The 27,087-nt window shown below is 43.6% G+C and overlaps 1 protein-coding gene across 3 annotated transcripts in view; it reads left to right on the plus strand.

The window, feature by feature from the left end:
- The first annotated feature begins 1,350 nt into the window (after positions 1-1,350).
- MCTP1 (multiple C2 and transmembrane domain containing 1) overlaps positions 1,351-27,087 on the plus strand; it is a 395,876-nt gene continuing 370,139 nt past the window's right edge. For 2 of the 3 annotated variants that reach the window (XM_075932144.2, XM_075932147.2), the window contains exon 1: positions 1,351-2,628. In XM_075932144.2, the coding sequence (XP_075788259.2) occupies positions 2,032-2,628 (597 nt within the window). In that variant the 5' untranslated portion in view covers positions 1,351-2,031. The remainder of the gene's footprint in view (positions 2,629-27,087) is intronic. The other variant, XM_075932145.2, reaches the window with a different exon arrangement.

Below are 27,087 nucleotides of genomic sequence, written 5' to 3' on the forward strand. Positions count from 1 at the left end.
TGTATTGCGAAAACTAACCACAGATTGTTGTTCTATTATTTACCTACACCATATTTTGCATGTGTTGTGATGACAACAGACAATTAAATGTAATAAGAGACAAGAGGAGAGATGTAATCATCTAGCTTTTTGTTGAGAGAGACAAACTTTGTAGCTATACAGGGTCCTCAGACCACCTACTCTCTCTAATATACCAGGACTAACAAGGTGGTGGAAATACTGCATAATTAAGTGTAGCCTAATTTGTTTATTTTATTTATTTATGATTTTCATAGATCTATTCTTGTAAAGAAATTTTTAATGATTATTTTACTGAAAATCTGGAACCCACTAGATGATTTTTCTCATACCTTCAGAAAAGTAGGCAAAGGGTGGATTATGGAGATAGCCAAAGTAAGATGTACTTCTAGATAAATTGTATACTAAGGTCAATGTGTTCTGTGATATTGGGGATTGTTACTGAATCATTTTAAATAACCATTATTCCAACATCACTTCTATATTCTAACTTTCAACAGTGACACTTATGCAAATGAATTTAGAGAAAATACTACTGGGAGAAGAGATCAGGTATTCATAATTATCTATGCTGAAAGATTTAGAACCTGAAGCATATCAAACACTGTAAAGTCCACTTCTATTTACAGCCTCTATTCTCTTCCTCCCTGAAGTAGTCCATTTGATGCTTTACTTTGATATTGCTGTGGGATCCATGAGAGTAGAGGTACCTGTAACATTCCTCTTTCTTTTTATTATTAACCTTTGCTTTCAGGAACTCAGAATTTCTATTAGAGAGTGTTACAGTAAATTACAGCAGAAAGTGCAGAGAATTAAAGACTCATCCCCCAGCAAACGTGCTTGGCAGAAAAGTCAGTTTTTTCAGCCTTTCCTCAAATGAGATTTGCCACCCTTCACTTGCCTATAGTTTCAGATTAATTTCCTCAGCCTGGGTTCCCACATGGACAACCCAATTTCCATTGGGAGCAAACTAATCCTCATATGTGTAAAATAGTTGGAGAGCTCCGGAAGAAAAACTTTTGGCAATGTAGCAGCTCAAGATAATGGTGGGGAACTGGTCCGAGACCCTAGTTCTAACTCGCAGCCTGGCCCTACCCACAAGTCTCAGGAAGGGGGAGGAAGTAGCTAACATTCATACTATTAATGGAAATCCTACTCCCAACCTTTAGTCTCCACAGAGACTTTAATTTGCCCACTTCTCCGAAGTGGCCAATCACAGTGTTGCAATCATTTTTATAATTGCCATGCCTACTACTTAAATGACAGTAAATAGCTGCTGGTTGTAATTCTCACACACACACACGTCGCGGAAGGAGGGAAACCCCGCTTATATTGCAACTTTAGGTGCGTGCGGTGATAAGCCATTCACGCATCATCCTTTCCTCAGCTGTGACTATCCAGTGGGCCAATTAATCAGCGTCCCTCCGTACACTCCTAACTTTCACGATTGGCCCCGTGATAACAGCGTTTGCAGCATCACCTGGGAGCTCCTTCCCCAATCCGCGCCGCCGAAAAGCCCGAGCAGCAGCACGGCTGTCTGAGTTCACAGCAGCCAGGAAGCGCTTGGGGACTGTCTGCAGCTTCAGCCTTTACAAACTTTGCCTCCTGAGCCTCAGCGATGGTTTCCTCCCACCCCTCTTGGGTTTGCTTTCGCTCCTGGATCGCACACGTGCGTGGTAGCCCCCAGCAAGCAGCCCGCCGCGCCCAGTGACCACAGCCCGCCGCAGACAGAAGGGAATTAGCGACAGGGAGGCGGATAAACTTTGGGGCCGCCCGTTTGGTCGATCAAGCCGCTGGCAGCCGGCCGGGCAGGAGCCAACGCGCCGGGGCTGCTGCGGCACCAGGAGTCGGCGGCCCCGAGCGCATCCTGCAGCTGCGGTCGCAGCTTCCTCCCCAGCCCGGGCTGGGCTGAAGCGGTCGCGCTCCGGCGGGGTCTGTTGCTGCTGCTGCTCCTTCAGCCTCCGCCGCAGTCTGAGCCGCAGCCCGCGGGGGAGCGCCGGCGGGAGGGAGAGGATGGAGCCGCGGGCTGCTGCCGAGGACAAGCCCGGCGAGCCCGAGCCGGCGGCTTCGTTCCAGGCCCGGCTCTGGAAGAACCTGCAGCTGGGCAGCAAAGCCCGGAGCTGCAGGTCGGGCGCGGAGCGCCGCACTGCGGGGCCCCAGCCCCCCGCCGCGTCCCCTGTGGGCGGCAGCAAGGGGGACCCGCTGCCCGGCGCCCGGTGGGGCGGCTTCAAGAGGCGGAAGCAGGTGCTGGACCGCGTCTTCTCCTCCTCCCAGCCCAACCTATGCTGCTCCGCGGCCGAGCCCCTGGAGCCGGGCGGCGAGCCCGCCTCCGCCCTGCGCCGCCTCCGCGAGCACCTGCTCCACCACCCCGGCAAGGGGCCGCAGCCGCCCGGCTCCTCCTCCGCCTCCTCCTCGCTCGCCTCGTCCCCGCTGCCCCCAGCCGCCCCGGCCCGAGCGGACAGGGCTGGCGGGGAGGAGGGACGCCGGCCTGCTGCCCACCTGTCCCACCAGAAGAGCTCGTCCCTGCCCGGCACCACCTGCCTGGAGCAGCTCCTGCAGGACGGGCCCAGCGCCATCCGGAGCGACGATGAGGGAGCCGAAGGCAGCGCGGTGAGTCCCCACCCCCATCGTACCACGGACAGCTCCGGCTGAGGGGGCGGGAGAGGGTCCGTATCCCCCCGAGCTTGGGGCTTCCCATGATCACTGCCCTGCGGCTTGGGCGGGAAACAGGAGCCTCTTGGGTCGACAGCATCTCCCCCCCTCCCCCCCCAGTCTGGTGTTAACAACAGCAGGTGCCAAGCAGAGGGAAGTCGGGCCCCGCGCTGCACTGGGGTTGCAGATAAACCCAGCCCCCTTGCAGCGCCCTAGAAAGACTCGCTTAGGCGAGTGGAGCGTGACTGCGTGAGCTTCGCTCGTGTCAGCGGTGTGTGGCGCGGGGCGCTGAGAGCCCGAGGCGGTGGGAGGAGCGTGCGCTCTCTGAACCGAATGCGCGGGAGGCACGGTGCGTGGAAGAGAAAAAAGCGAGTGTAGCAGGGATCGTCGGGGCTAGCACGCCCCGGGCAAACTGATCAACGCCACCATCCGGCGCGCTGAATGGCCTTCTCTCTTCATAGTGCAAACGATTCCGGTATAGCATTCTGCTTCCCGGCCTTGTACAAAGGAACGGAGCGTGCACACGCCCCACTGTGGGCCATGTCCTGCGCCCTGTAAATCTTAAGGTTTTTAATCAGGCCAATAACACGCACACTAGGCTTCCATTTGGATTTGGGAACTGTGCTTTGTATAGTGCTAGCAGTACTTCTAGGCTTCCAACCTGTCATATGAAATTTGTAGGTATAAGATTTCATTTTCATAGGTTGGCTTGCAAGTTTTTGAGTCTTAGAAAAGTTGTGACTTAGGAACACTGAAACTCTGGTCCTGGCCCTATAATCACATGTGTGCTTAATAACATAAGGCCATACTGGCCCATATAGAAAAGTGAACCTGTTGGTGGCATATGCACAAAACACAAACAGCAACTGTGGTAATACAAGTTTTCTAAAAATACATGAACTTGAGCAATATTTATCAGACTGCTAGCAAGTGTTTAATGCACACTGCAAAAATTTCAGGCTGAAAGTAATATTTGATTATTGGAGAAAGGTGTTCAAAGCTCTCTTGTGGCTGTCAGTTGGAAGTTAAGTGATGATGCTTATTATTGATGGGTCTGCTGTTCCTACAATGGATTCTCTACTAGAAAAGTTCAGGATATGAGTCTTTCTCTCTCTGGAATTAGTAAATGTCTAAACATGCAAGTACTTTTGCAGAAGTAATTGAAAATGTGGTACAAAATCATATTCTTATCTGTTTTAATCTTTAGCTATGGGAGAATTACAATGTGCACTTCAGGTTTTTAAGGGTCAAGAATAATCTATAGAGCGTTTGTATACATTTGATTTTAGTCAGCACTACAGAATCAGTTAGATACAGAGTTGTTCAAAGATTTAGGTATTCTGAATTTTACATTGACTTTGACTTCACACATGAGGATTTCTATTATTTGCATTAATCTAGGCAGAATTAAAGCCTCTGCTTAATTTTAACGAGGTTTCTCAGTCCCACTGATTTACAAATGCTTTGCTGAATCAGGGCTTTTATATAATTTCCCAATATTGGAGGAAAATCTGGAAACTTAAGTTACTTTTCCTTTTTGAGATCAAAATCACTTTAAGTTTATACAATGGATATTTTTCTTCAGTGCTTTTTTCATCACAAGGACTAATTTTTTTTTAAGTTGTCTTTAGAATGAGTGGAAATTTTCTGTTACTGGGTGGTTATTTTTAGTTGAATTGAAAATGGCAGCAGGAAGTCCTAGGTATCATGTCTAGACTTGTCAAAACAAGGACAGATATTGCAGATAATGAATGGTGGTGGTGGGGATTTTTTTTAAAGGCTACTTTCACAAGGAAGGTATGTAAAATACCATCTAATTTATTACTTCAAATTTTAAAATACAACTATGTGCCCTTCCTCTATTCTGGATTACATGAGTTATGTGGTTACAACAGCTGGAGTATATTTTACCCATTTAGAGTCTATGGTATCTGGCAATTCAAAAATATTCTCATGTTTAAGGAGAAATTTGCTCAGCATTTTGTCATTGGGTCCTTAACTTATAGAAGTTGTCATAGTTCTACAATGAAAACCAAGAACATGCAACTCTTTGAAAAAGTTTACATGTATGACAGATTTATAATTAGAGGACATTGTTTTGGGCACACATTTATAATTAGCAAAAACAGTGTTACTCTTATCAGTGTGCATGATACCTTATCAGTAGAATAAAGATGAATGCTTGAGATGAGGGGTTACTATCTAATGACTTCATCCAATACCGAGAGTTGTATCGGTAGAGAGGGGTGTACCTGCCAGGTGCTCTTTGACCACAACTTACCTAAGCAATGATCCTGCAATCTTTTCTGTCTAAGGAATGGACATAATATATAAAGTCCAAAGGCCACAGTCAATGCTTTGTCTGTTCTTTGCCCAGTTGCACTTCTTCCACTTGACCAAAGATGCAGTTACTTCTAGCTATCTGACATGAGGTTAAAGTAAGTAGAGGAAGCACAAATCACCCTTCTTTGCTAAAAGCAGAGGGAGTAGCCTCCTCCTTGCTGTGGCTTGGGTGAGCAGTGCTTTCTATCCATGAGCATCCCCCCTCCCTGTTTCAATCATGTTTAACCACGAGGGAGCTGTAACTGTGACCCCCCTCTCCCCCGATCTCGCACCCCATCTATGGCAAGATGAGACTCCACCAGCCAGGAGAATAAGAGGGTTTATTGCCTCTCTGGGATATAGCATAGATGTGATGTGGATATAAGGAGTTGGGGGCTGGCAGCCCTAGACCCCTAGGGGTAGGGGTGCATAAATTCCTCAACGCCCAGCACTCTGCTTAGTCTGTTCTCTTCATGGCTTTCCAGCCAAAAACTGCCCTTATGCAAACCACACCCTTCCTTTGTTCAAACCCCTTCCCTGGACAGGTAAGAACCTGTTGGGCCATGGACTACATGACATGAGTGTCCTCAGGGCAAACCCCAGTCCCTTCCCCCCACTGCTGGGCAGTGCTTACAGACACAGGCCAGTAGGGGGTCACCCACAGCCCAAGCATAGTAACCAGAGAATGGCTGAATGGACAACACCACCCACTACATCACAAACTGGTCACTGGTTCTCAGTAGCATCTTTTCCCCCCTCCCCCCTCCCATCTTCTGAGCAGTCATGGGTGGCTGTTGAGCTGTTTTGTCTGGAAATGGGTGACAAGAGAGGGATCATGTGAAGACTACCTATTATGTTGCCTCCCTCTGGGGCATCTGGTATTGGCCCCTGTCAGCAGACAGAATACTGGGATGGACTATTGGTCTGACCCAGTATGGTCATTCTTAGGTTAGAAAAAGAAGAGCCAATTGTGAATTTTTACAGTAGTGTGTTCTAAGTGCAGGTGGAGTAACTGAGTATCTATACTGTCCTCCCTAGGACTCCACAGCTGGGCATGGAAGCAGGCAAACATTTATTTTTTGGGATGCCAAAAAAGAGAGAGTGCTTGAGTTTAGGCCAAGAGAATCTACTCTCAGTTAATAGAAAAGTAAGATAAGGACGTGAGAGGAGCTGTTAATACAGATTTCCTCTATTCAGAAGGATACTGTGTTTTCTGGCAGCTCTATCTTTCACTAGCTCTTTAATGTTAGTAGTGGATCAGTCTAAATTCTGGATTCTCGCTCCCCCTCCCCCCACATTCCCCTCTAATGAAACAGTTCTGGTCTAAGGTGCTCCCTTTAGAAGTGTGAGCGGTATTTGTCTGCTTCTCATCTTTTCAGCTGTCTTTGAACTATGTCTTGCCTCACAATAACTGTATGCACTTACAGTTGACCTGAAAATTAAGACAGTAATACAACTGTACTTAGTCCAACTTAACCTATGCTTATACTGTAATTAACTAAAGTTGGTCCCTGGATTCTTCAGAGTAGTTTTTAGTTTCAAAATTAGCTAACATTCTAAATTTAGTAATCTTCCTTTAGGCTAGGGTAACCAGAATAGAGACTTACCCAAGCCAAATAGTAACTTTTGTTGTCACCTGGAACCTCATTTATTTTGAACTTTCATTTTCCCCTTAATCTTTGTGAATATGGGGTTATAACTTAACAACAAAAACTGCATTTGTAGGAATGAATGACTCTGGAAAACCAAGTCTGGAACACAGTATAGGGTGAATGGGTTACTTATGGGATTACTTTATTTAAAGATTTTTTTTCTTTGGCAAATGAACAGTAGTACTTGTGACAGCTGAATACAGTTTTTTAAAACAAGACTTATACAGTGTCTTATCACAGTTGTTATGGCATGGTAGTTAGTAACCAAATTCTTCAGTGATCATAGTTGCATTGTTTTTCAATAATAGTAGCATCTATAAGGAAACTTTTTTTTTTTTCAAGGGGACTAACTTCGAGCAGCAAGGCCTGGTAAAGAATAAGGTCTGTTATGGCAGAACTGTTCCATGTGTGCTCTGTAGATACTGGTTTTAAAGTTGATGTTTGATCCCTAATTTAAAGTGAAGTCTAAAACAACTTGCTACTATGGTAGAATGTCTGAGAGGTGTGGGATTTTTTTTTCTTTCAGAGCTTCACCTTGCTTATGATAGGTGCCATCTGCAACTTGAACTGTATAAGGGTAAGGACAAATGTTGGATGTCCTTTACCATAGAAGGGCCCAGATGATGCCTATAAAGGCTGGAAAAGGGAGCTTGTCACGGCTGTTCCCACTCTGGCACTATGCGGAAAGTAGGGTCCTGCAAGAGACCCTAAATATCTTGCCTCTAGACAAGGTAGCTGCTTATGCAGCATTTATGATCAAGTTAATAAAGAAAAGTTATTGCTGCTCTTAACAGGATATAGCTCTACCTACCATTTCATTACAAAGAAAAGTGCTTTTTAGCACTTAAAAGCATGAGCACAGAGTGGATACACTGTCTACTTTAAAAACTCAGACGTTTTTATTAATGACCTGGAAGAAAAACATAATATCACTGATAGTTTGCAGATGATGCAATAATTGGAGTGGTAAATCATGAAGAGTTGAGTCCTGCAGATACAAATTTCTTTCCAAATAGAAAACTATCTGCTGAACTGCTGGACGCTGCAATTCCCAAGAGTAGTGGTCAAAGGAGAAGAATGTGGTGCTAATACTCCATGCCAGCAGCTCCTCTTTGGTGTGCGGCTATATTGCCACCAACTCTTCCAAAAAATATTTTTTTCTGTCAGGAGTCATACAATCCTACTGGGGGAGCAGCTAGAGATGATATGACTGGGAGGAGTGGCCAGCGCAGAGCTCTGGCTTCTGCAAGAGGCAACACAATGTTCTCGGTTGGCTGCTGCAATTTCTTGGAGTAGAGCATTGTGGTTCAGCAGATTCCACTGATAGAAAGTAGGTTATTCACATCTGTGGATAGAGCCTTATGCTGACACAAATTTCCAATGAAGAACACACATCAACTGATAGTGATGCGGATCAGTTCATTATCAGGGCAGAAGCAAATTATGCTTTTTAATACATCTGGGAACTAAGAATGTAGGTCATTCTATCTTATGAAAAAGTAAGTATCTTCCATCTTGTAACTCTGAAAAATTTAGTGTCAGCTGAATATGAGCTCTGTGTGATGCTGGTCTAAATGAAGTGAATTGAATGCCTAAATGAAGGATTCTTGAATAGGAGTAAACTTATTTTACCTCTGTATTTGACATTGGGGTGACTGCTGCTGGAATACGTATGTCCAGCTCTGGTGCCCATAATTGAGGAAGGAGGCTGATAAATTGGAGAGGGTTTGAAGAAGAGCCATGAAAATGATTAAAGGATGCCTTCTAGTGATTAGGTTTTCTGGAATTTGAAATTTGGCAGTCTAGCACCTTTGCTCTCCCAATGCCCTGTCCCTGCTCGCTCCTTCTTTCCCTCCTGCATCTTTCCATTGCTTGCTCTCCCCCTCCCTCTGCCCCCTTGCTTACATGTTAATCTTCACTGCAAACCCAAGCAGGCACATTTTCTTGTTTGGACAGATGCTAAGTTCAGGCTTGATTAGCTACGGGATACTAGAACTGGCAACAAAAAAGGATAATTAAAATGAAACTTCACAAAGGTTTTAATTCCCCTCCCTGTTGTCCCGTTTTTTGTCACCAGCTCCATGATTTTTTTTCACTAAAGTTATTGTACCTTTATGTGCTTCTGGGAGCACAGAGCCAGTGTATCCCCCATCTTGCCAGGTGCCAGGCCAGCAGTGCTAGATTTGATTTCTACCAGCATCCACCAAGTTGGGTACCTATCCCTACCCAGCTGCCTCATGATCTCCCACCTGCAAGCATTTTCTCTGTCCTCAACACTGTCTTCCCCCTCTCCCCTTCAAATACTCCCCTTCCTATTGCCTCACTCTTCTGCCCCATCTGCATCCCTTTAGCCTTCTCCCTGCCCCACACAACATTCCCCCATCTACCCTCTTCTTCTGTGACCCCCTCGCTGTCCCATCTGCCCCTCCCCCCCACCAATTTGCCTGCAGTTGGATGCTTTCCCAGGCAGCTATTCCCTTCCTCTGGCTGGGCTTAGCCTACTGTGCCCCCTGCCTGGTAGGGCATTGCTGTTCTTGCCCCCCCTTTCCTGTGTGCGCACTACACAGCACCTGGGATTACAGCTATGGCAGTGCATCCTGGCAGAGGAAGGAGGGAACCAGGGAACAATGCAGGAAGCTAGAGCTTCCTTTGCTCTCAGGCTGTCTCAGCCCTGATGCAGCCCCACTGGCTGAAGAACTGGGAGCACAGCAGCTGGCAAGAAGACTGCTAGTCCCAGTGTGGGGCCACCAACTGGACAATCAATGACCTGGTCACTGGTGCTGTTCAGAGCTGCCAGATCCCTGTTTGCCTGAGTTGTCCAGTTCAAAATTGGACACGCTTTAATAGTGATTGATCTCTTTGAATCTATTTATCTTGACAAAAAAGGTTAAAGGGTGGGTACATGAGGAACAAATATTTAACAATGGGATGTATCTTCAGTCTAGCACAGTCTGGTTGGAATTTTAAACTAGACAATTTTGGGCCGAAAATGAGCTGTAAATATTTAACACAGCAATCAACTATTGAAGGGTCATGGTTGATTCTGCCTCAGTGACAACTTAAGTCAAGATTGGTGGTTTGTGTTTTGTGTGTGTGTTGGTTTTTTTTTTTTTTTTTTTTTTTTTTTTTTTGGTAAAATATGCTGTAGGAATAATTTTGGGTAAGGTGGCCTGTGTTGTATACAGGAGACAGAAATCAGAGTACTGATCGCAGTGGTCCTCTCCTTGGAATCTATGAATCATACAGTTGCATTAAGTACTCCTAAATTAACTATTTGGTTTTTATGGTATGTCATGGTATAGTTAAAAATCTAAATGTTAGATTTTGCCATGGGATGCCTCTGTGGAGCTCCACAGACTTCAATGAGACCTCTGTGAATATTTGAGGACAGAGTTTGGCTTTGTCGCTCATTTAAATAGCATAATTCATAATATATCACTGAGGTCTAGATTCGGTAACTAAATAAGTCAGCCCCCAATGCTAATAAGGTTTAAAAATACTAAGGAGCTGCGTCCCCTGCTCGCCATTCTCATCGAGCCCTCTCCCCTGTATCTGGGAGTAGGAGGTCTGGCCATGGAGAGGGTGCAGGGGGAGGCAGCTGTGGGCTTGGGGGGTGGGGTCTTGGCAGATGAGGCCTCAGATGCCCCAGCCCTCCCCTGTCCACCAAGGAGGGCCTGGGTCCAGCTCTTTCCCTCAGGGCTCCCACCTGCTGCCACCAGGGAGGGGCTGAAGTGGCCTTGGCTCTTTGCCCTGCCTCTGGGGAGGAGAGTGCTGGGGCTGCAGGCAGCCCAAGCTCTTGGCGTGGGGGTTGGTTCCTGTGGACACTGACTAACGTGATGACATCATTCTGTCTTGCAGGAAACATTTATATAAAATGAGAGAGAAGTGGTTCTCTGCTTTCCCTAAAAGGAGAATGGAAATCTAAATGAGTTGGAGTGTTGGAATCATTTTTATAGTAGATACTGAGAGCTATTGAATCTAACTGTAAATCTTTTACAAAATGGAAACCACTTCACATCAGCGGGGGGGGGGGGGGGGGGTGTAAGTTCTAGTACCTTTAGGTGTGACACTTAGTTTATACAAATAATTATTCCTCCTTTCACTTCTGCAATGTCGGCATTTTTGTAGAAAAGGGTGTTATGCATCATAAGTGTATGTATGAAATAGGGTACAAAATGTGAATGATCACAATCTTTTGGGAAGTCCTCCTGATTGAATCTGTGTTCCCTAATCAGATTCCACCAGTATATTGTGTCAAATATCAGGAATGCTAATGTGAAGAGCAGGGAATCAGTCACTTGATCTTTGCGCCGGGTTTTCAGGCCAGCAATTCAGAACCCTTTACAGAGTAACTGGAGTGGGACCTGGTGGTAAAGATTTCTCGGGACTGGAGAACTGACAGTGAGGAAAGCCATTTTCTGCTGTCCACAAGACCACCATTGACTCAGTGATTATAGCTTTGTTTCTAAGAACTTTAGACCTCAATAAAACAGTCAGTTACTCATGATTGAGGAGTCTGGCAGACATCTCACACTTGGGTGTTTAAAATTTTATATGGTGGCTTTCCTCAGATAACAGTAATTACTGTTATAGTCTCAAAGTACTTGAGTGGGGAAGTGAAAGTACCTAGTAGGTCAAACTTAAAAATCTTATCCTATCCAACCCAAGCCAGGCTTTAAGAATTTAAAGAGGGGGTTTGAGCCGCTATATTCAACCAAACCGTTGTATGTTATTGAACTGGTCATTAAAAGGGCTAGTGACACCTTAGAGGAAGCTCGTGTAATTTTGCAAATACTTGATTACACCTTATGGTATAAATTCAGTAAGAGTGCGGATATAGAAATGCATTACAAAAACTGTTCTTGGAGTACTGTTTTTATCTCAACTTCAAGATAAATAGCAAAATGTGTGAAAGGGGAAAGACCTAATTTGTAGTCCTCTAATACTTTTCATTCAGGGATCTTTTTGTACTTTACACATGTTAATCAAAGTCTCACTGCCTGGGGACATATGGGAGACACATAAAAGGATCACTTTATTTGCTATTAAAATGCATTCTGCTGTGAGTTGGAACTAGATGTTTTGAGTTTGGGGAGAAGCTGGAAGCTCCACGCCTTAACATGATCAAGTGAGTGCCTGTGACAGGCCAGAAATGCCCCATACGCATGCCCCTCTGTTGCCCCACTCAGTCACATGGGATTTAAGCTAAAAACACAAGACAACTTGTCTGCTAAAATCTGAGGACTCCAGGGACAATTTCACAATCTTTGGTGTCAATCTGTGGAGTTCAGTTCTTGTTTGTGTGTGGGTTTTTTTACTCTTTTGGGATTGACAGTACTGTCCCACCATTCCACAGGTCTGCTTCTTTCTTAACCCTATCCCTAATGTAAAACACATAGAGGTTTCATTTCGGTATACTCCAGTATTTCTTGCTCTTTGCATATGTTTATATCCGAAGCCTTAGATTTGTGCAAAGATGGTTCCTTCACCCACACTCAAGCTATCATTTAGAATATTTTGTAAATGAGAATTGGATTTGGGAGCACGTGGAATATCCATCATAGCATGATTTTCAATGTTTTTTTTAATAGTTTGAGATCCAAGCCATTTCAAAGGTTACTTTCCCAGGAAGAATGATGCATGAATGATGCATTTAACATAGTTTCCCCTCCGTCACTGAAACTAGTGTCCTGAATTTTCCAGTCAGTTGAACTGATGACTGGATCTGAAGAAGAGCTGAGTAGCTTGTAAGCTTGCCACTTTCTCCGATAGAAGTTGGTCCAGTAACAGATACTACCTCCCCCACCTTGTCTCTGACTGCTGACAATCATTTGGTGCTTTATAATTGCTATTCTTTCAAATTAATGTTTTTTGAAACACTGGTTTTAACCAAATTGAATCCTTGCTATGTTTTTGATGCTTAGCATGGATGATACTTGTAATGGTATCCTCATTTGATAGCATTCCATGATGTCTTGTATGTTTTCACACTGTTCCTGGCTTTCTGATAAGCAGAAGCCTTTATCGGCTAACTAAATCAATTATCCTGTGTTATAACTTGATGCCTAGTGAAGTCTATTGAAATTTTAGCATAGCAAAGAGCTGTCCCTTGCAAAATCTAATACCATATTAAATGGCCAGTGAAATGTAGTGCTATGCTGCTCTTCTGCATTATAACTGTTAGAGGTGCATGTTTGAGAAACGGAACTTTCCCAAAGCTGCTATCAACTAAGGAAAATAGCAATTCCTATATTGGGTCCAAGCCAATGTTTGACAGTGGCTAGTACCAGATCTTTCAGAGGAAGGTAAAAGAACTCTGCAGTAAGATGATAGGGGGTAGATTATCCCATATATTGGATAGCATCCTTATTCATCATTATGAGGAATTGGCTTAAACAGTGAAGCATTTTTTACCATCCCTTCCCAAATTTGTTGTTAATTATGACTAAGGGGATTGTACGCTCTGCAGCTGCAGGCTATAATCATTGGTTGTTCCTTAAACCCTTCCAGTCTCCCAGTGTGTTCCCATATGAAGTAAATTTTCTTAGACCCTAACATCTGCTCTTCACTTGGCATGCTAATGTAATAATGCATGATTTTAATATTGAATCTAAATATTATTTTATTATTTAAATGTAAAAATACTATATTTAATCCCATTGTGAGGAAAATATTTATGAATTAACAAAAAATCATAGTTCATAAAGTAGAACTTTCCTTGTTCTTCTCTGTACCTACCTGATACTTTGCATCCTCCTTTCATGCCTTCTGCACTCTTCCTCCTCACTTTGTGACCCATCTAGTTCTCTGATCACCCGTGTTCATGTTCTTCTGGTTCCCTGCCATTGCTACCACATTCCCCTGAAATTGTTTGGTGCTTACTGTATATTTTGCTTCCCCATTTTGTCTTTGTGCTCCTCTGACAACCAATCCATCTTGGAATATTATCCCTTTCCCTATCCTTCCCTCCCATTCTAAAATCAGGGAATTCAGCTTTTATGCTCACCTCTGTGCCCACCTTATTCTTTTCCTTCAGTCTATGTTCTTCTTGGTTCTCTGCATCCCTAATTATTTTCCCTTCCCCTCTGCCTTTCCCATTTCTTACATCACCTATCATGAGCTCAGATTAGCAATTGCTATAGCAAAGCCTGGAGGCAGCAGAAGCAGGAGGTTATCTTATTTATGAACCATTACATTGGTAACGTCACTTCAGGTACATGAACGCCAGTTCTTCATAACTTTCTCATTAACATCTTCCTTCTATAAAAGAAAAGACTAAACTTTCCTGAACAAGACCCACAAAACAAATCTGGAGTTTGGCTCAGTGACTGGACTATGATTAAGATATTTTCATACAATTGAACAGGGACGCTTAATACTATACTGTCGATGTGGTATTTGATCTTCTTTCTTCACTTGGCAGAGAATGTCCCCTGCAAGAAATGTGATTACCATTTTAATAAGTCATTTTTAATTGTAAAGAGCTATGAACACTTGATCCTTGCTTCCCAGTTTTTTGTAATCAGTTGGTAACACTTTCTGTCTCGATGTCACAAGGATGAGCTGTGCTTCTTGGTTTTATGCTTACAGTTCTTACACTGTTTAACATTGATACACTATGAAAATTGGAAGGACGGAAGTGAACATGGAAAGAGGAATGCATTTTCCGAGAGCATACAAAGATCACTATAATAATTGAGCAAAGGCTAGTCACAGAACTAAAATATTGATGACAAAGTCTAGTGTGTGTGTGTGTGTGTGTGTGTGTATACACACACACACACATATCTACACATAATTTTAAATACCATTAAAGCAAGTTCATCTCTAGCAATATGACAATTTCAGATGTTAAAGATTGAGGTACATTAGTATAAGTTAATGAGCTGATTTAATGCACCATAACAATAGGAATATTCTAATGTAGAAGTCGATGTTTTTCTAATAGGGGTTCTTGGAATGCTAGCATTTTCTCTGGAAGATTTGTACAGTTAGGCAAAACTGAGATTTGTTTCAGAGTAAGATGCTTGTTTTGCCTGGCATGTAGATGGGAAACGTATGGTAGATGGCTATACAATTCTTTGTGCATATGGCACATTGGGTGTGAAGGTGGTGGTATGCTAGCAGTGTCAGTCTTCCATACAGTACTGCAGATAATATGTTGGGTGAAAATGCCTTTGACAGAGAGGTCTGGTATCTTTTTCAGAACTTCAAATTGGAGTCCTCTGGCTTAAAAAGACTAACGAATTCTAGTGGGTCACTTAGTCTTCAGTTACTAGATATACTTCAGCTATCATGAGTCCTGTAATGCTTGTCACATGAGACTTACTAATAGTCTTGGTCTCAAACAACAATGTTAATATTTGATCAAGATTGGGAAAACTAAGTGTCCTGTGGAAACTGATGGCTTAAGTAAAATGTATATCATTTTGCAGTGGAATAATGTAACCATATTTATATATCTCCTCTGAAACTTTGTACCTCATTCTTGCTACCCCCTAACGCTGGAATGACCTCCCTTTTTGTGATTTAGCACATGCTTGCTCTCTCCTTTCTAATCATTCATTTAAACTCCAATATTCTCAAAAGACCTGAAGTGATGAATGAATCTTGCCAATAAGAAATGCTGTCACTGAAGTGTACTATCAACAATTTACTAAAATAATTCAAACATATGAAAATATTGAAGGTAGCCCGTATCTAATTCCTGTATCCTTATGCTTTCAAATTATTAGGGGCCAAAATTAGTGCTTTAACGTACAGTCCTGATTCTATTAAAACCAGCTTAAGTTACATGGCTTTGAAAACTATTTTGTCCCTGTTTCAATGACTTGTGATTTTAACTAGGATAAAAATTCTGCCACACTGTAGATCTATTGGTAGTAATACACTATACTACATAATGCAACCTGCAGTTCTGTACTCTCAGAATCCATTGTTAGTTACAGAATCACACAGTAACAAGTCTGTCACCTTTTGGCTAGTACATTTGAATATGCACCATGTATCTGGGGGGAATGGACCTGCTGTGCTCTCAGGTACACCTTTATACTGCTTTACCATATAAGTGTTTTATAATTGTTGCATCTCATGTATCAACCATAATTAGAGTCCTGCCAAATTGCTGGCCATGAAAAACCTGTCATAGACTGTGAAATCTGGCCTGTGTGCTTTTGCCTTATACTATACAGATTTCATGGGGGAGACCAGCATTTCTCAAAATAGAGGCCCTAATCCAAAAGGGATCACAAGGTTATTTTAGAAAAGGTGGAAATCGGAGCGGTGGTTGTAATGTTGGCCAGATGCCCAGCTCTGAAGAGAGCACCTCACCAGCAGCAGCACAGAAGTAAGGTTGGCAATACCATACCAGATAATACTTTCTGCAGCACAGCTGCTGGTGGCCAGCAGCCCAGCTCTTAAGGCAGAACTACCAACAGCTGCCCCACTCCAGCTTTCCAGCTCAATGCAATGCTGTTGCAAGCAGCTGAACAGAAGTAAGGGTAGCAAATGATACCACAACCCCCATTCAATAACCTCTTACACCACTCTTTTTTGGATCAGTACTCCAACAATTAAAACACAGTGAAATATTAGTGTCAATCTGAAATAATGAACATTGCCACGTTTAAAATCCTAGAACTCTGAAACTGACCAAAATGAATAGTGAAATTGTAGGGTCCTGTTCATGATAATGCTCAGAGTATTGCCACCAAGCTTACACAGAAATGAGCCAGGAACTTTTTTTTAGTGCTTTATTGAGGCAAGTATCTAGAATCGGCATCATGGTACCAAGGAAGCACTTGATTAGACAATCATCAGTAAAACACTAAAACTGTTACTTCATAAATTCTAGTGTTACATGTGTTTAGGTGAAGAAAGGAGAGAAGCCTTCATGAGCACAGAATGGCATAGATAAGACTTATTTTTCTTTAAATTTAATGTAGAAAACAGTACCTTTTTAAAAAAATGGCTAGATACCTAACCTTGTAAAGTATTCTAATTTGTCCCTAAAAGAATGCTAAGGAAGGCAATGAGGTAGCTTTGCGGATGCTTACTTGGAGCTCCTCCCGAATGTGAGGGGCAGCATGGCAGGAGCAAAAAGGTATTGGGAAGTTTATTAAGTGGGTAATGGAAGCTACATGTTTGGTGGTTGGAAGATAGGAGCTGATACGTCAGGGAGAATACACTGTGAAAGTCTTTTAAAATTAAAGATAAGGTTACTTGGTGTAAGCTTATTTTATTCTTTCAGCCACTGGGGAAGGTACTACAGTGGAACAATGAATGACATCCTACAAGTCTAATACTGACCTTGGACAAACCTATTCTGAACAGATTACAGTAATCAGGGTTCAAAATTCAATTTTCTGTAAGAACATCCTAATAACTTTTGTATCCAATGTTGTATTTGTGGCAAAACATAGGGCCCCCCTAAAATAGTTCTGAAATGCTTATTAAAATTAAGGATTCAGTTAGATCTCTTCAGATAGGTGCTCTGGGGAGGAGAAGATGTAATAAGGGCACTATCCTAGCAAATGTTCAGAATATCTGCCATTAGGTGTATACACCTGTGGGATTTTCTGTGTTCAACAGATATAATCCGTCTGTAGAGGGATTGAGCCATAATTAACAGCATTCAGAGGTTATCTAGGCATATACCTAATTTCTTCCCATAGCCTGCAGGCAAATTATTTCTGGCCTTTGCAGGGGCCTTTTGGGAAGGGTGGAGAAGAAATCAGGGCGTCCCCCTCTATCTACGGCATTCATGTTGAGTTAGTCTTAATTTGGCTTTAAGAATTCATCAGAAGGAAATGGTTTGTAGCTGTACTGCAATGCATGCTGACTAAAATATTTAGTACTTTGAAGTCTGGCAGAGAACCAAGACTCTTGTATTGACTGAGTTTGTTAGTAGCAGGTCAGTATCGTGACTTCAGTTTATTTGAAAAAAATACCAAGATTTTATTAATGGTGTAGGTGGTGGTGGTGGTGGTGGTTGGGCTTAAGACTGAGGGGGGCGTGGCTTTGATACTTAGCATAATCACCAGTTCATTGCAAACTGACTCTTGGACCACTGGTTATGAATTACAAAATATTCACTTTTAAAGTTAGTGCAGACTGCCTCAAGATGCAACTTATTTTAATGCTCAATAATATTAGGACTGTGTACATTTAATTCTCCATCCTTTATCCTGAAGCTTTTCATAATTAGAAACTAGTTTTATTCTTCAGTGGTGGTTCTATGCCTGTAATGCTGACAAACCCTGAATATTGGGAGATGGGATTAAACCAGTGACCCCTGGAGCTTAATGTGTGAGCCTTTACTGCATGAGTCACATGGCCCTTATGTAAGGCTAGAAGATTTATTAATCTCTAAGTAGCCTCATTGCCACTAGAGGGGAGACATCACACCTACATAAATAAACATGACTGCTGGCACACATCTTCTTTAAAAATAGTGCCACTCCATCAATCAGCTACTTAAAAGCTAGTACCGCAAGATGCTTATCTTTACAAAGCTCAGGACTATTCTTTAATTCTCGTTAACTTGCTCTATTTGCTGCTTTTGTGGTGGTTGCATGGCTAGCTAAATGGATATGAAATGCCAATTAGGGGCTATATTTGATGCTTAATATTAACTAGAACTTGTTAGTGGTATTCCTAACCAGTGAGCATGTAGTAACCTGTGGCTGTGCTTAACAGTTTATAGATTAAAATGCTTGGTAAATGGTAAAGACTGGAAGTATCTGAAACAAGAATTATAAAGACACTATATTGACAGTGTTGAAGATATGCCTAGGCCTGCTCAAAATGCTGAATGTGTAGAGCTAGCATGTGGCTTTCTGTTTTTTGTTCATAAGTAAAGCAAACATTGTAATCAAGCTCTTTTTCTTCTTTGTACGCACTGTGAGGAAATGCTTTTCCAAATGAAACTGTGTTAACCTGGATGCCATTCTCATTATTCTAACTCCATAGTTGCCACCGGGATGTAAAAACTGTGGAGTTTCCTTTCTTATCCTAGTTTGATGAAAAATAATCATGACACCTCATTGGATGTGCAGGGACTATGTAGCATTCAAGATAATCCAGAGGGAATTAATAAACAAGCAGCCTTTTTCTACATTAGAAAAAAGCAATCTACTGTAAGTAATATTTGGCTTTTGTATGTGCTGCTCCATTGACTATAATGGAAGAAATGCCTAAAAGCATTTCACAAAATCATAAGCTCTGCAAGCCACTAGTAAAATGATGCAAGGTTATTGTTAGGCAAAGTATAATGACAAACATGAAGTTGTATTGCATGTTTTTTAACAAATGTACAGTATTGACTTGTAATTAAACTATCACTCAGTTCTTAGCTTTAAGTGTCATGGAACTAGATTCTGTATTAACTCAAATGGCATGGTACTCCCTACATCTTAATAGCTGTTAACATTTAACAAAACTGTCTTTCCAAGATTATAGCATTTATTTCACTATTAGAAAAATAAATGTAACCTTGCATGCAATAAATGCACTGCTGTAGCCATTTCGCTTTTTTCTCCTCTGAAGTATGGTTCCTGGGTTCATCAATAAGACACCAGTCAACCTTCACCCTAGGAAGTCCCACCTAATGCACAGAACACAGTTAGAGGAGTGTCAGGACATAAACAATAAAAAATAAAAACCACAATCGCAATTCCTAGAGTAATCTGGAACTTCATTAGGTGTGGTGAACTCAGGATAGGGATCACTGGAAAAGGGGATCAGGTTAGCACAGGTCAAAACCAACAATATGTACATTTTATTCTTCTCAACATGTATATCCAGTATGAAGCACTCTGTCCTCTCACCTAGTGCCCCAAACAATAGTTAATCAGTCTTCAATTAACGGTGCAGCTCTGAAGGCAGTCTGAAAGCAAAATAGCAAATAAACAAGAATGTCTCTTACAATATATGCACACCAAGTATGGTCGTTATGACTTTAATCTGTATTCTAATATACAGATAAGGAGGGGATATTTTGATAGCCTGACTCTTGAATCTCTGCTCTGCTTCTTGGATTTCTGGTCTTTGCTGAGATGACAAAATGTAATATCTTCAAAATCCCCAAAGGACTTGGTCTTCCCTCCACATTCCCACCAAAGGTAAAAATGTCATCCTTGGCTTTAATTCTTTTCCCTATTTAAAAAAAAAAAAAAAAAAAAAAAACCCCACCAAACGCAGCCGAAACTGAAAGTAGAGCCAAACCCTGGTTCTGCTGTAGTGTTGCAAACTAGTTCTGTCTCTGCCAAGGAGTTGTGAACCTCTTCCATTATTTCCGTAGTCGGGGAGAATCCGTGTGAGGTCTGATATTTCAGAAGCACCTTCTCTAATTGGATTGCACAAAAATGCACTTGATTTTTAAGAAGTTAGGTTAAGGTATTGAATGGTCCAAGTATACGTTGTCAACTATTCTAGTTACCTTAATTGTGGAACGTGTACTGTTAGCGGACACCTGCACTGCTCAAGACCATTAACTTTACTTTTACAATAAACATGCTGGCCAAGCTGATCCTTTTTAATATTTCACTTTTATTTAAACAAATCAATTTTAAAAAAAAAGTGAGTGACAGTAGAACTTTAGTGCGATGAACTTGAGTTGACCAGTCAAGCACACTAGAATATGTGATCAGTCAGCAGTAACACCCCTCTCTTCCCTACAATAAAGTCAGTATAGTATTACGTTAAACATAAACTATTGAAAGTTCCTGGACTTGTTTCATTTAAACTAAATTGTTAAAAGCTACATTTTTCTTCTGCATAGTGAAGTTTCAAAGGTGTATTAAGTCAATGTTCAGTTGTACATCGTTGACAAGATAACCATAATGTTTTATTCCTTACAAACTTGTCAGTTAGAATTTCCATTCCTGAAGTGTTTCTAACTGAAGTTCTACTGTGTATACAGGCAGTCCCCGGGTTACGTACAAGATAGGGACTGTAGGTTTGTTCTTAAGTTGAATTTGTATGTAAGTCGGAACTGGTTCATATTGTAGGGGAAACTCTAGCCAAACATTTCTCCAGAGCTCAGTTTTATTCTCCCACACCTCACTTCCCTCAGTCCTTTATTCTCAAGCTGAGGTGTCTGCTGAGAGAAGCCGCTCCGCGTCTCTCTAGTCCGTTGGGGGGGGAAGCAGATAGTGCGGGGTTGCCTCACCCCGTTTGTAAGTAGGGATCCGATGTAAGTCGGATCCATGTAACCCAGGGACTGCCTGTATTTCCAAATATTGCACACTTCACAGAATCACTAAAAGTTTCACCCCTTACCATAGCTGTAAGATGAGACCTACAAAACCAGAGAATACTGCATAGACCTAACATGCCAAGGTGAGGATAACAGTGATAAAATTGGAAAAGAGGGAAGTAGGGGAACAGAGGGGTGGCTGGGGGGGTGGGGGAAGGACGGAGAAGGAGATGTTAGATGGAATGAAGGTGTGGCATTCTTTGAACAGTCTTTATTTTATCTTTCTAAAATCCAAATTAGTCTAGAAGTAGGGGGGGTCCAAATTCTATCAGATTCATAACTAGTCATCTATTCTTTGGCTATTGAATCAGACATGACTGAGTACCACTACTGTTGCCAAAAGCCTACTCTTCCATTTTTTTGTACATGTCACATGCAGTTTAGCCGGCATCTATGTTAGGATTCAATTTTGGCAGATACACAGCTGTTGAAATCAAGCATCTTTTTAACTCTTACACAATCTCTTTCCCAGGTTGCCTGATTATTGAGCAGTCCCATAGTATGAGAGGAGGCTTTTCTTTTTCTTTATTACAGTGTCAACAAATTTCAAATAATAAGGACTTTGATAATCACTGTAGCACACAGTACATTTTGAACAGAATCTTTTTGTTCTATCAAACATAGTCTGAGATCAGCAGAGGCATTTTAAACATTGTATAATATGCACTATCATTGGGATTTTTAAAGGGTTGTGATATATTCCTTTCCCATGCTTCCTAAAGAACATACAGTTGACAAGGGTCTGGGAAATTTAAAGTGTTTCTAATAGGGATGTAATAGTGTAGTCCAGTGGTCTCCAGCCTTTTTATACCCAAGATCACATTTTAAATGTCAGAACAAGCCAAGATCTACCCCCATCCTTCCCCCAAGACTGCACCCCTTCCTAGAAGCTTCGCCCTCTGTATTCTCCTCTCCATCACTTGCTATCCCGAGCCCTTATACACTTTACACTGCTGCTTTTTTTTCTATTCTTCTGTAGGAAGAGGTTTTTCCAACATTTGGTCTGTCTAGACTGGACCAAATGTCAGAAACGCCTCTTTATTTGGAAGGCTCCTTATTCCTCACGGAACAAGGGATACAGGGGTTACCGAAAGAGCATGTTTGCTCTTCCATTAAAAAAAGTGGAAGAACAAATGTGTCCCTGGATGCAGAAGAATGTTTGGGTTTTTTTTTTTGTTCCCCCTCCTCCCCCCAGGATATCTCTGGAATCCTGGAAAAATTCTTGCGGTCTAGCTGAACCCTCACTGGGTTGAGACAGGATGAGTGGGCTTTGGAGTGGGAGCAACAGATTTGGGTGTGGGAAGGGGTGAGAGGTGCAAGCTCTGGGAGAAAATTTGGATGCAGGAGGAGGTGGACAAAGGGGATGCTGACTTGGGGAGGGGGCTCCAGGCTGGGGACCATTGGGGTCAAATGAAGGGTTGGGGTACTAAGCAAGCCACAGGCTTGTGGATGTGAGGGTACAGGAATTTGGGTTGGGATATGTGAGGAGTTCAGGGCAGGGGGGGTCCAGTGTTCGATAGGCTCAGATCTAGGGTCTGGGGTGTGTGTGCAGGAGTGTTACGATGCTGCAGCCAGATGGGGTCTTGGCTCCAATTGGGGGTTTGTTGGCCAGGCTTCATTTTTAAATAAAATACTAGATCAAACACACAGTTTCTGCATTGTCTTTGAGAAGGGCAGGGAACCTGTTTTGAGTCAGGGATCACTGACCCACAGAAAAGTCAGTAGGGGTGCCACACAAGTGAGATGCAAAAACACCCCTCAAATCCCTCCAAGCCTCTCTGTGGCCCCCCTACTGTGCTGGTGGGAGCAGGGAACATGGTACTTGGGAAGGTGCTAGTGTGTGCTGGGGCAGGGGAACAGGGTGCCTGTTGGGGACAGGGTTCTGCAGGAGGGGGTAGGGGACAGGGAGTCCCCCCTCACCCACCTCATCTGAGGCCCACTGTCCCCCTACCACAGAGCAGGGAAACCCTGGTGTGCACTGCCTCTGTGGACTCCCCCACCCAGGCAACTTTCTGGAACGCCACGGACATGGGGGAGGGGAGCAGCCAGAGCACTTCCAGTGTTGCGATTGATGGGTTGGTGACCATGGGTGTAGTTGATAAACCGATAAGCAAAAGATTATAGGTTAATGTTATAGACTACATCCATTTTCTCCCCCCCTCCCCCCCCCACTAGTAAATTTTTTTTTAGCAGGCTGGCTAGCAGCCCAGCTCAGTCCTGTCTTGAACTGGGTCCTGGACTTACCCCCGCTGAGGCTCTACATTTAAAGTGTATTAGGAGCCAGAGGGGCAGGAAGCCCAGCTCAGTTCTGGCTTGTGCTAGTTCCTAGAGCTCAGACCCTTCTCCCCAATAGGGGCTGCCAGGTAACTATAGAATAATCAACTAATGTATAAGAATTTATGAGGTTAATCGACTATTCAATTAACTGATATTTAACATGCCTAGTTTCTAAAGTTGTGTGGCCTCTGATAGTCTTAGAGTATCTGGGCCAAACTGATATTTTAGCACAGCAAGAATCTTAGTTGAAAGTACTGCCACTCAGCCATGGGTTGTGGGCAAAAGTACTGCTGTAGAGGACAAAAAAGTGATAAAGCCCTCCGTTGACTGAGACTACTATATGATGCCCTTGTTCAGCTGGTCTTGCAAATTGGGAACAAAACCTAAAATTTGTAAGTCTAGTTTGTCCAGACTGGTGCTTTTGTATGATGGCAAGAATGAAATTGGTACCTCTCAGCTGTTGCAGCTCAGATCCTTCCCTCAGCCATCACCGTAGGGGCCTGACTTTTTTTTTTTCCCTGACCTAGACAGAAAGAAACTTAGTAGACCTGTAGGTGAATCAGATATTTGAATACCTTGTTCAGTTTCCACAGTGTTTGTATAAGTGGTTCTAGCTTGCTTACTCAATTTGTGTGACTTGATAAAATCATAATTTTGTAGGTCTGGCAATCTAACATTTTCCTTCTTACCCTTGTAGCTTTAAGTAGGAGTTGTAGGACTTTATTACATGCCATTTAAAATTTTTAAAGTAAGATGGAGAAGGATATACAAGTAAGCCACTGACACTATAGAGCAATATAGGACAAACATTGATTTTAATCATGTTGTTGGGAAAGGTTAACCTCAGGGGGACTGTGACGGGCTGTCACTGGTCGGGGGGCAGGGCGGCCGGAGCTCCCGCCGGCAGGGGCCCGATGGCCAGGATCGGGCCCCCCCAGCATTCCCCCAGCGCAAGCCGGAGGAGGCGGCGGGCGTGGGCACTACCCCCGCGCCTGCGCTGGCTGCAGGAACACAGCCCGTTCCCCGCGGCCTCGGACGGCGGGGGCGGGGCGGGGCAACACAGCTGGTTGGCTGGGCGGCACGCTGGGATGTGCCCAGAAGGGGTGGGGCCCCGGGTAGCGGTCGGCGCCGCGGGCCCATTCAAAAGGGCCCGCCGCCGACGGGGCAGGGCGCAGGTTCCTCGTGGCGGCGGGGGAGCAGCCCCAGCAGCAGGATGGAGCCCGAGAGCCACATCCCATGGCTGTCAGCCCGGCGCTGGTCCCAAAGCCTCCGGGACAGCCACTGCCCTTGGCGGTCGCTCAGCCCCTCGGCGGAGGGGGGGTGAACCCCCCCTGCCGTACCCAGAGGGAGCGGGACAACCAGAGGTGGATCGGGACCCGAGAGCTCTCCCCGGAGGCCGCACCCGGGAGCGAGACACCGCAGGACACCGAACCGGGGTAGGTTCAGGGACGCTGGGCGCGATCGGCAGGAGCCACCCGGAGGGAGGAAGGAGCCCGGGGCAGGGCGCTTCTGGCAGCCATGGGTGGACGAGTAGCGGAGGGAATGACCCCCCTCGTCCACCGCGCCAGGGCATTAACACGCCCCGCCGCTTAGGGCCCCGGGCTGGGACCCGGAGAGAGGGTGGGACCGGGTCCCCCTCCCTCCCTGAAGGGAGCATCCCTCTCCCCAAGACCGTGACGAAGGGAAAGCGCAAGGCGCAACCCCGCGAGGGGAAACTCCAAACCGGGGGCCTTTCGCCCCATCCCGTAGAGATGGGTGACTATTGCCTGGTCCGTTGTCCCCCCCCCCTCCCTGAAGGGGGTGATCGCACCCATTATCGGGGGCCCCATAGCGGGGACCTGAGAGTTGGTGGGAAACCAAGGGGGGCACGAGGGTTCGCAGACCCCCCCCTCGGGCTAAGAGGGGGTGATCACACCCCAAACCTCCACACGGACAATGCCCTATATTAACAGGTTATTAAATATAATCTCATTTCCTTTTTTAGTAGATACCTCTGTCTCCATATAGCTCTGGGAACAAAAAACTAGACTTGTAAGATACAGGAATAGAAATAAATCTTGCCCATGGAGGAGCCTTCCCATGCAGTAATTTCAAATCTGAATCCTATTTAGTTTTGATGCATTGACAACTCAGAGTTTGGCTTATGGATATAAGCTTCTCCTGCAATTAGGAATCTATAAAATCATTGAAATATAGATGATCTATATTGTACAGGCAGTCCCCGGGTTACATGGATCCGACTTACATCGGATCCCTACTTACAAACGGGGTGAGGCAACCCCACACTAGCTACTTCCCCCCCAGCAGACCAGGGAGACGCGAAGCTAGCGCCCCACCCCAGCAGACCAGGGAGACGCAGAGTGACTTTTCTCAGCAGACACGTCAGCTTGAGAATAAAGGACTGAGGGAAGTGAGGTGTGGGAGAATAAAACTGAGTTCTGGAGAAATGTTTGGCTCGAGTTTTCCCCTACAATATGTACCAGTTCCGACTTACATACAAATTCAACTTCAGAACAAACCTACAGTCCCTATCCTTGTACGTAACCCGGGGACTGCCTGTAGTTATATCCTCATTAAAATGGGGATGGCCACATTTATGAATCCTTTTACTTAAACTAATGTACCGAAACCAGTTTCCTGTTCTTGCTCACTTCCTGGTTAGCAGGTGGTTTAGAGTCTTTGTCAAAATAGCAGAGTAATTTTTAACTGAATAATCAATTATATTATTGTGAGCACATGCAAGCTAAAATGCCATTATATTAGGTGCTGCACATGCCCAAAAGATAGTCACTGCACAAAGGTTTTCACCATCTAAATTTATAGCGGAAGGCAACAGGTGAATCTGAGAGAGAGGGAAGTGCAAGAGGGCAGTGAGATGGTGTGTTCTACTGTTCACAATTGTACTTAAAGCCCGGTTCTTTTAAAATGCAATTGTGGGGATATTGCTACATAACCTTTCTAGCCTGAATTTGCCAAGTGTGTAGAAAGTGCAAGAACAGCAAAATACCCAGCCTTTCAATAGCCCTCTGAGCATCATTACTAGCAAATTTTAAGTGTATGAAGATTGTCAACCTTCTATTTTGTAAGTTTCTCCCTATATCATTCAGCAACTAGAGATTTGCTGCCAAGTGAATTACTTTCACTCTATCACTTCTGTGAGCAGACTTCAATTACATGGAATTCTCTGTGGAACTCTGTCATTCTAATGGTTGACCCAGACCGAAAAGGAGCAAAGATGATACAGAGCTGCTTCATTTCCATGAGGCAGTTGAATGAAAACTAACTTTATCTGTTTGGGAATTTTACGCGACATCTTCCTAATCACTCTAGGTTAAAACTCCCTGAGACTCATCTGACCTGATTACATTGATTACTGCCGCTAATATCAACTGTTTCTCTTACTGAGAATTAAATTAACCAATAGGTCAGATCCTCAACTGGTTTAAATATGCATAGCCCCTTTAAAGTTAAGAAGCTTCATTAGTTTACAGAAACTGAGAATCTGGCCTGCTGTTAGCATGTGTCCTCATATTTATTTCTATTAGTGAGCTAGATGAATGATGGCATTAACTCTGGGTCTTTCACAGTGAAAGAGTGGGTGCTAAGACATTTTAGGTTCCTCCAGAATTAGGCAGTGGTGCTTTTGTAGATGTACTGGTCCCTGGATATTTAGGCCAGATCTATGCTAGATCTGGTAGCTCTGCTTAAGATACGCCTTTTCAGCTACCCTATAGAAGTAGGCCAATGGGAGCAAATGCTCTGGTTTGTGAGGAGTAAGGGAAGCCAAAGTCAAAATATTGGATGCCAGTTGTTATGCTTAAACAAAGCACGCAGGATCTTTTATAGGAGAAAAGGCAGTACGCCGCATTTATTGAAAATACAACAGTAGCATATGCTTTTCAGTCACTC

The sequence above is a fragment of the Pelodiscus sinensis genome, chromosome 6 (genome assembly GCF_052426305.1).
Source record: "Pelodiscus sinensis isolate ZL-2025 chromosome 6, ASM5242630v1, whole genome shotgun sequence".
Classification (NCBI taxonomy): Eukaryota; Metazoa; Chordata; order Testudines; family Trionychidae; genus Pelodiscus; species Pelodiscus sinensis.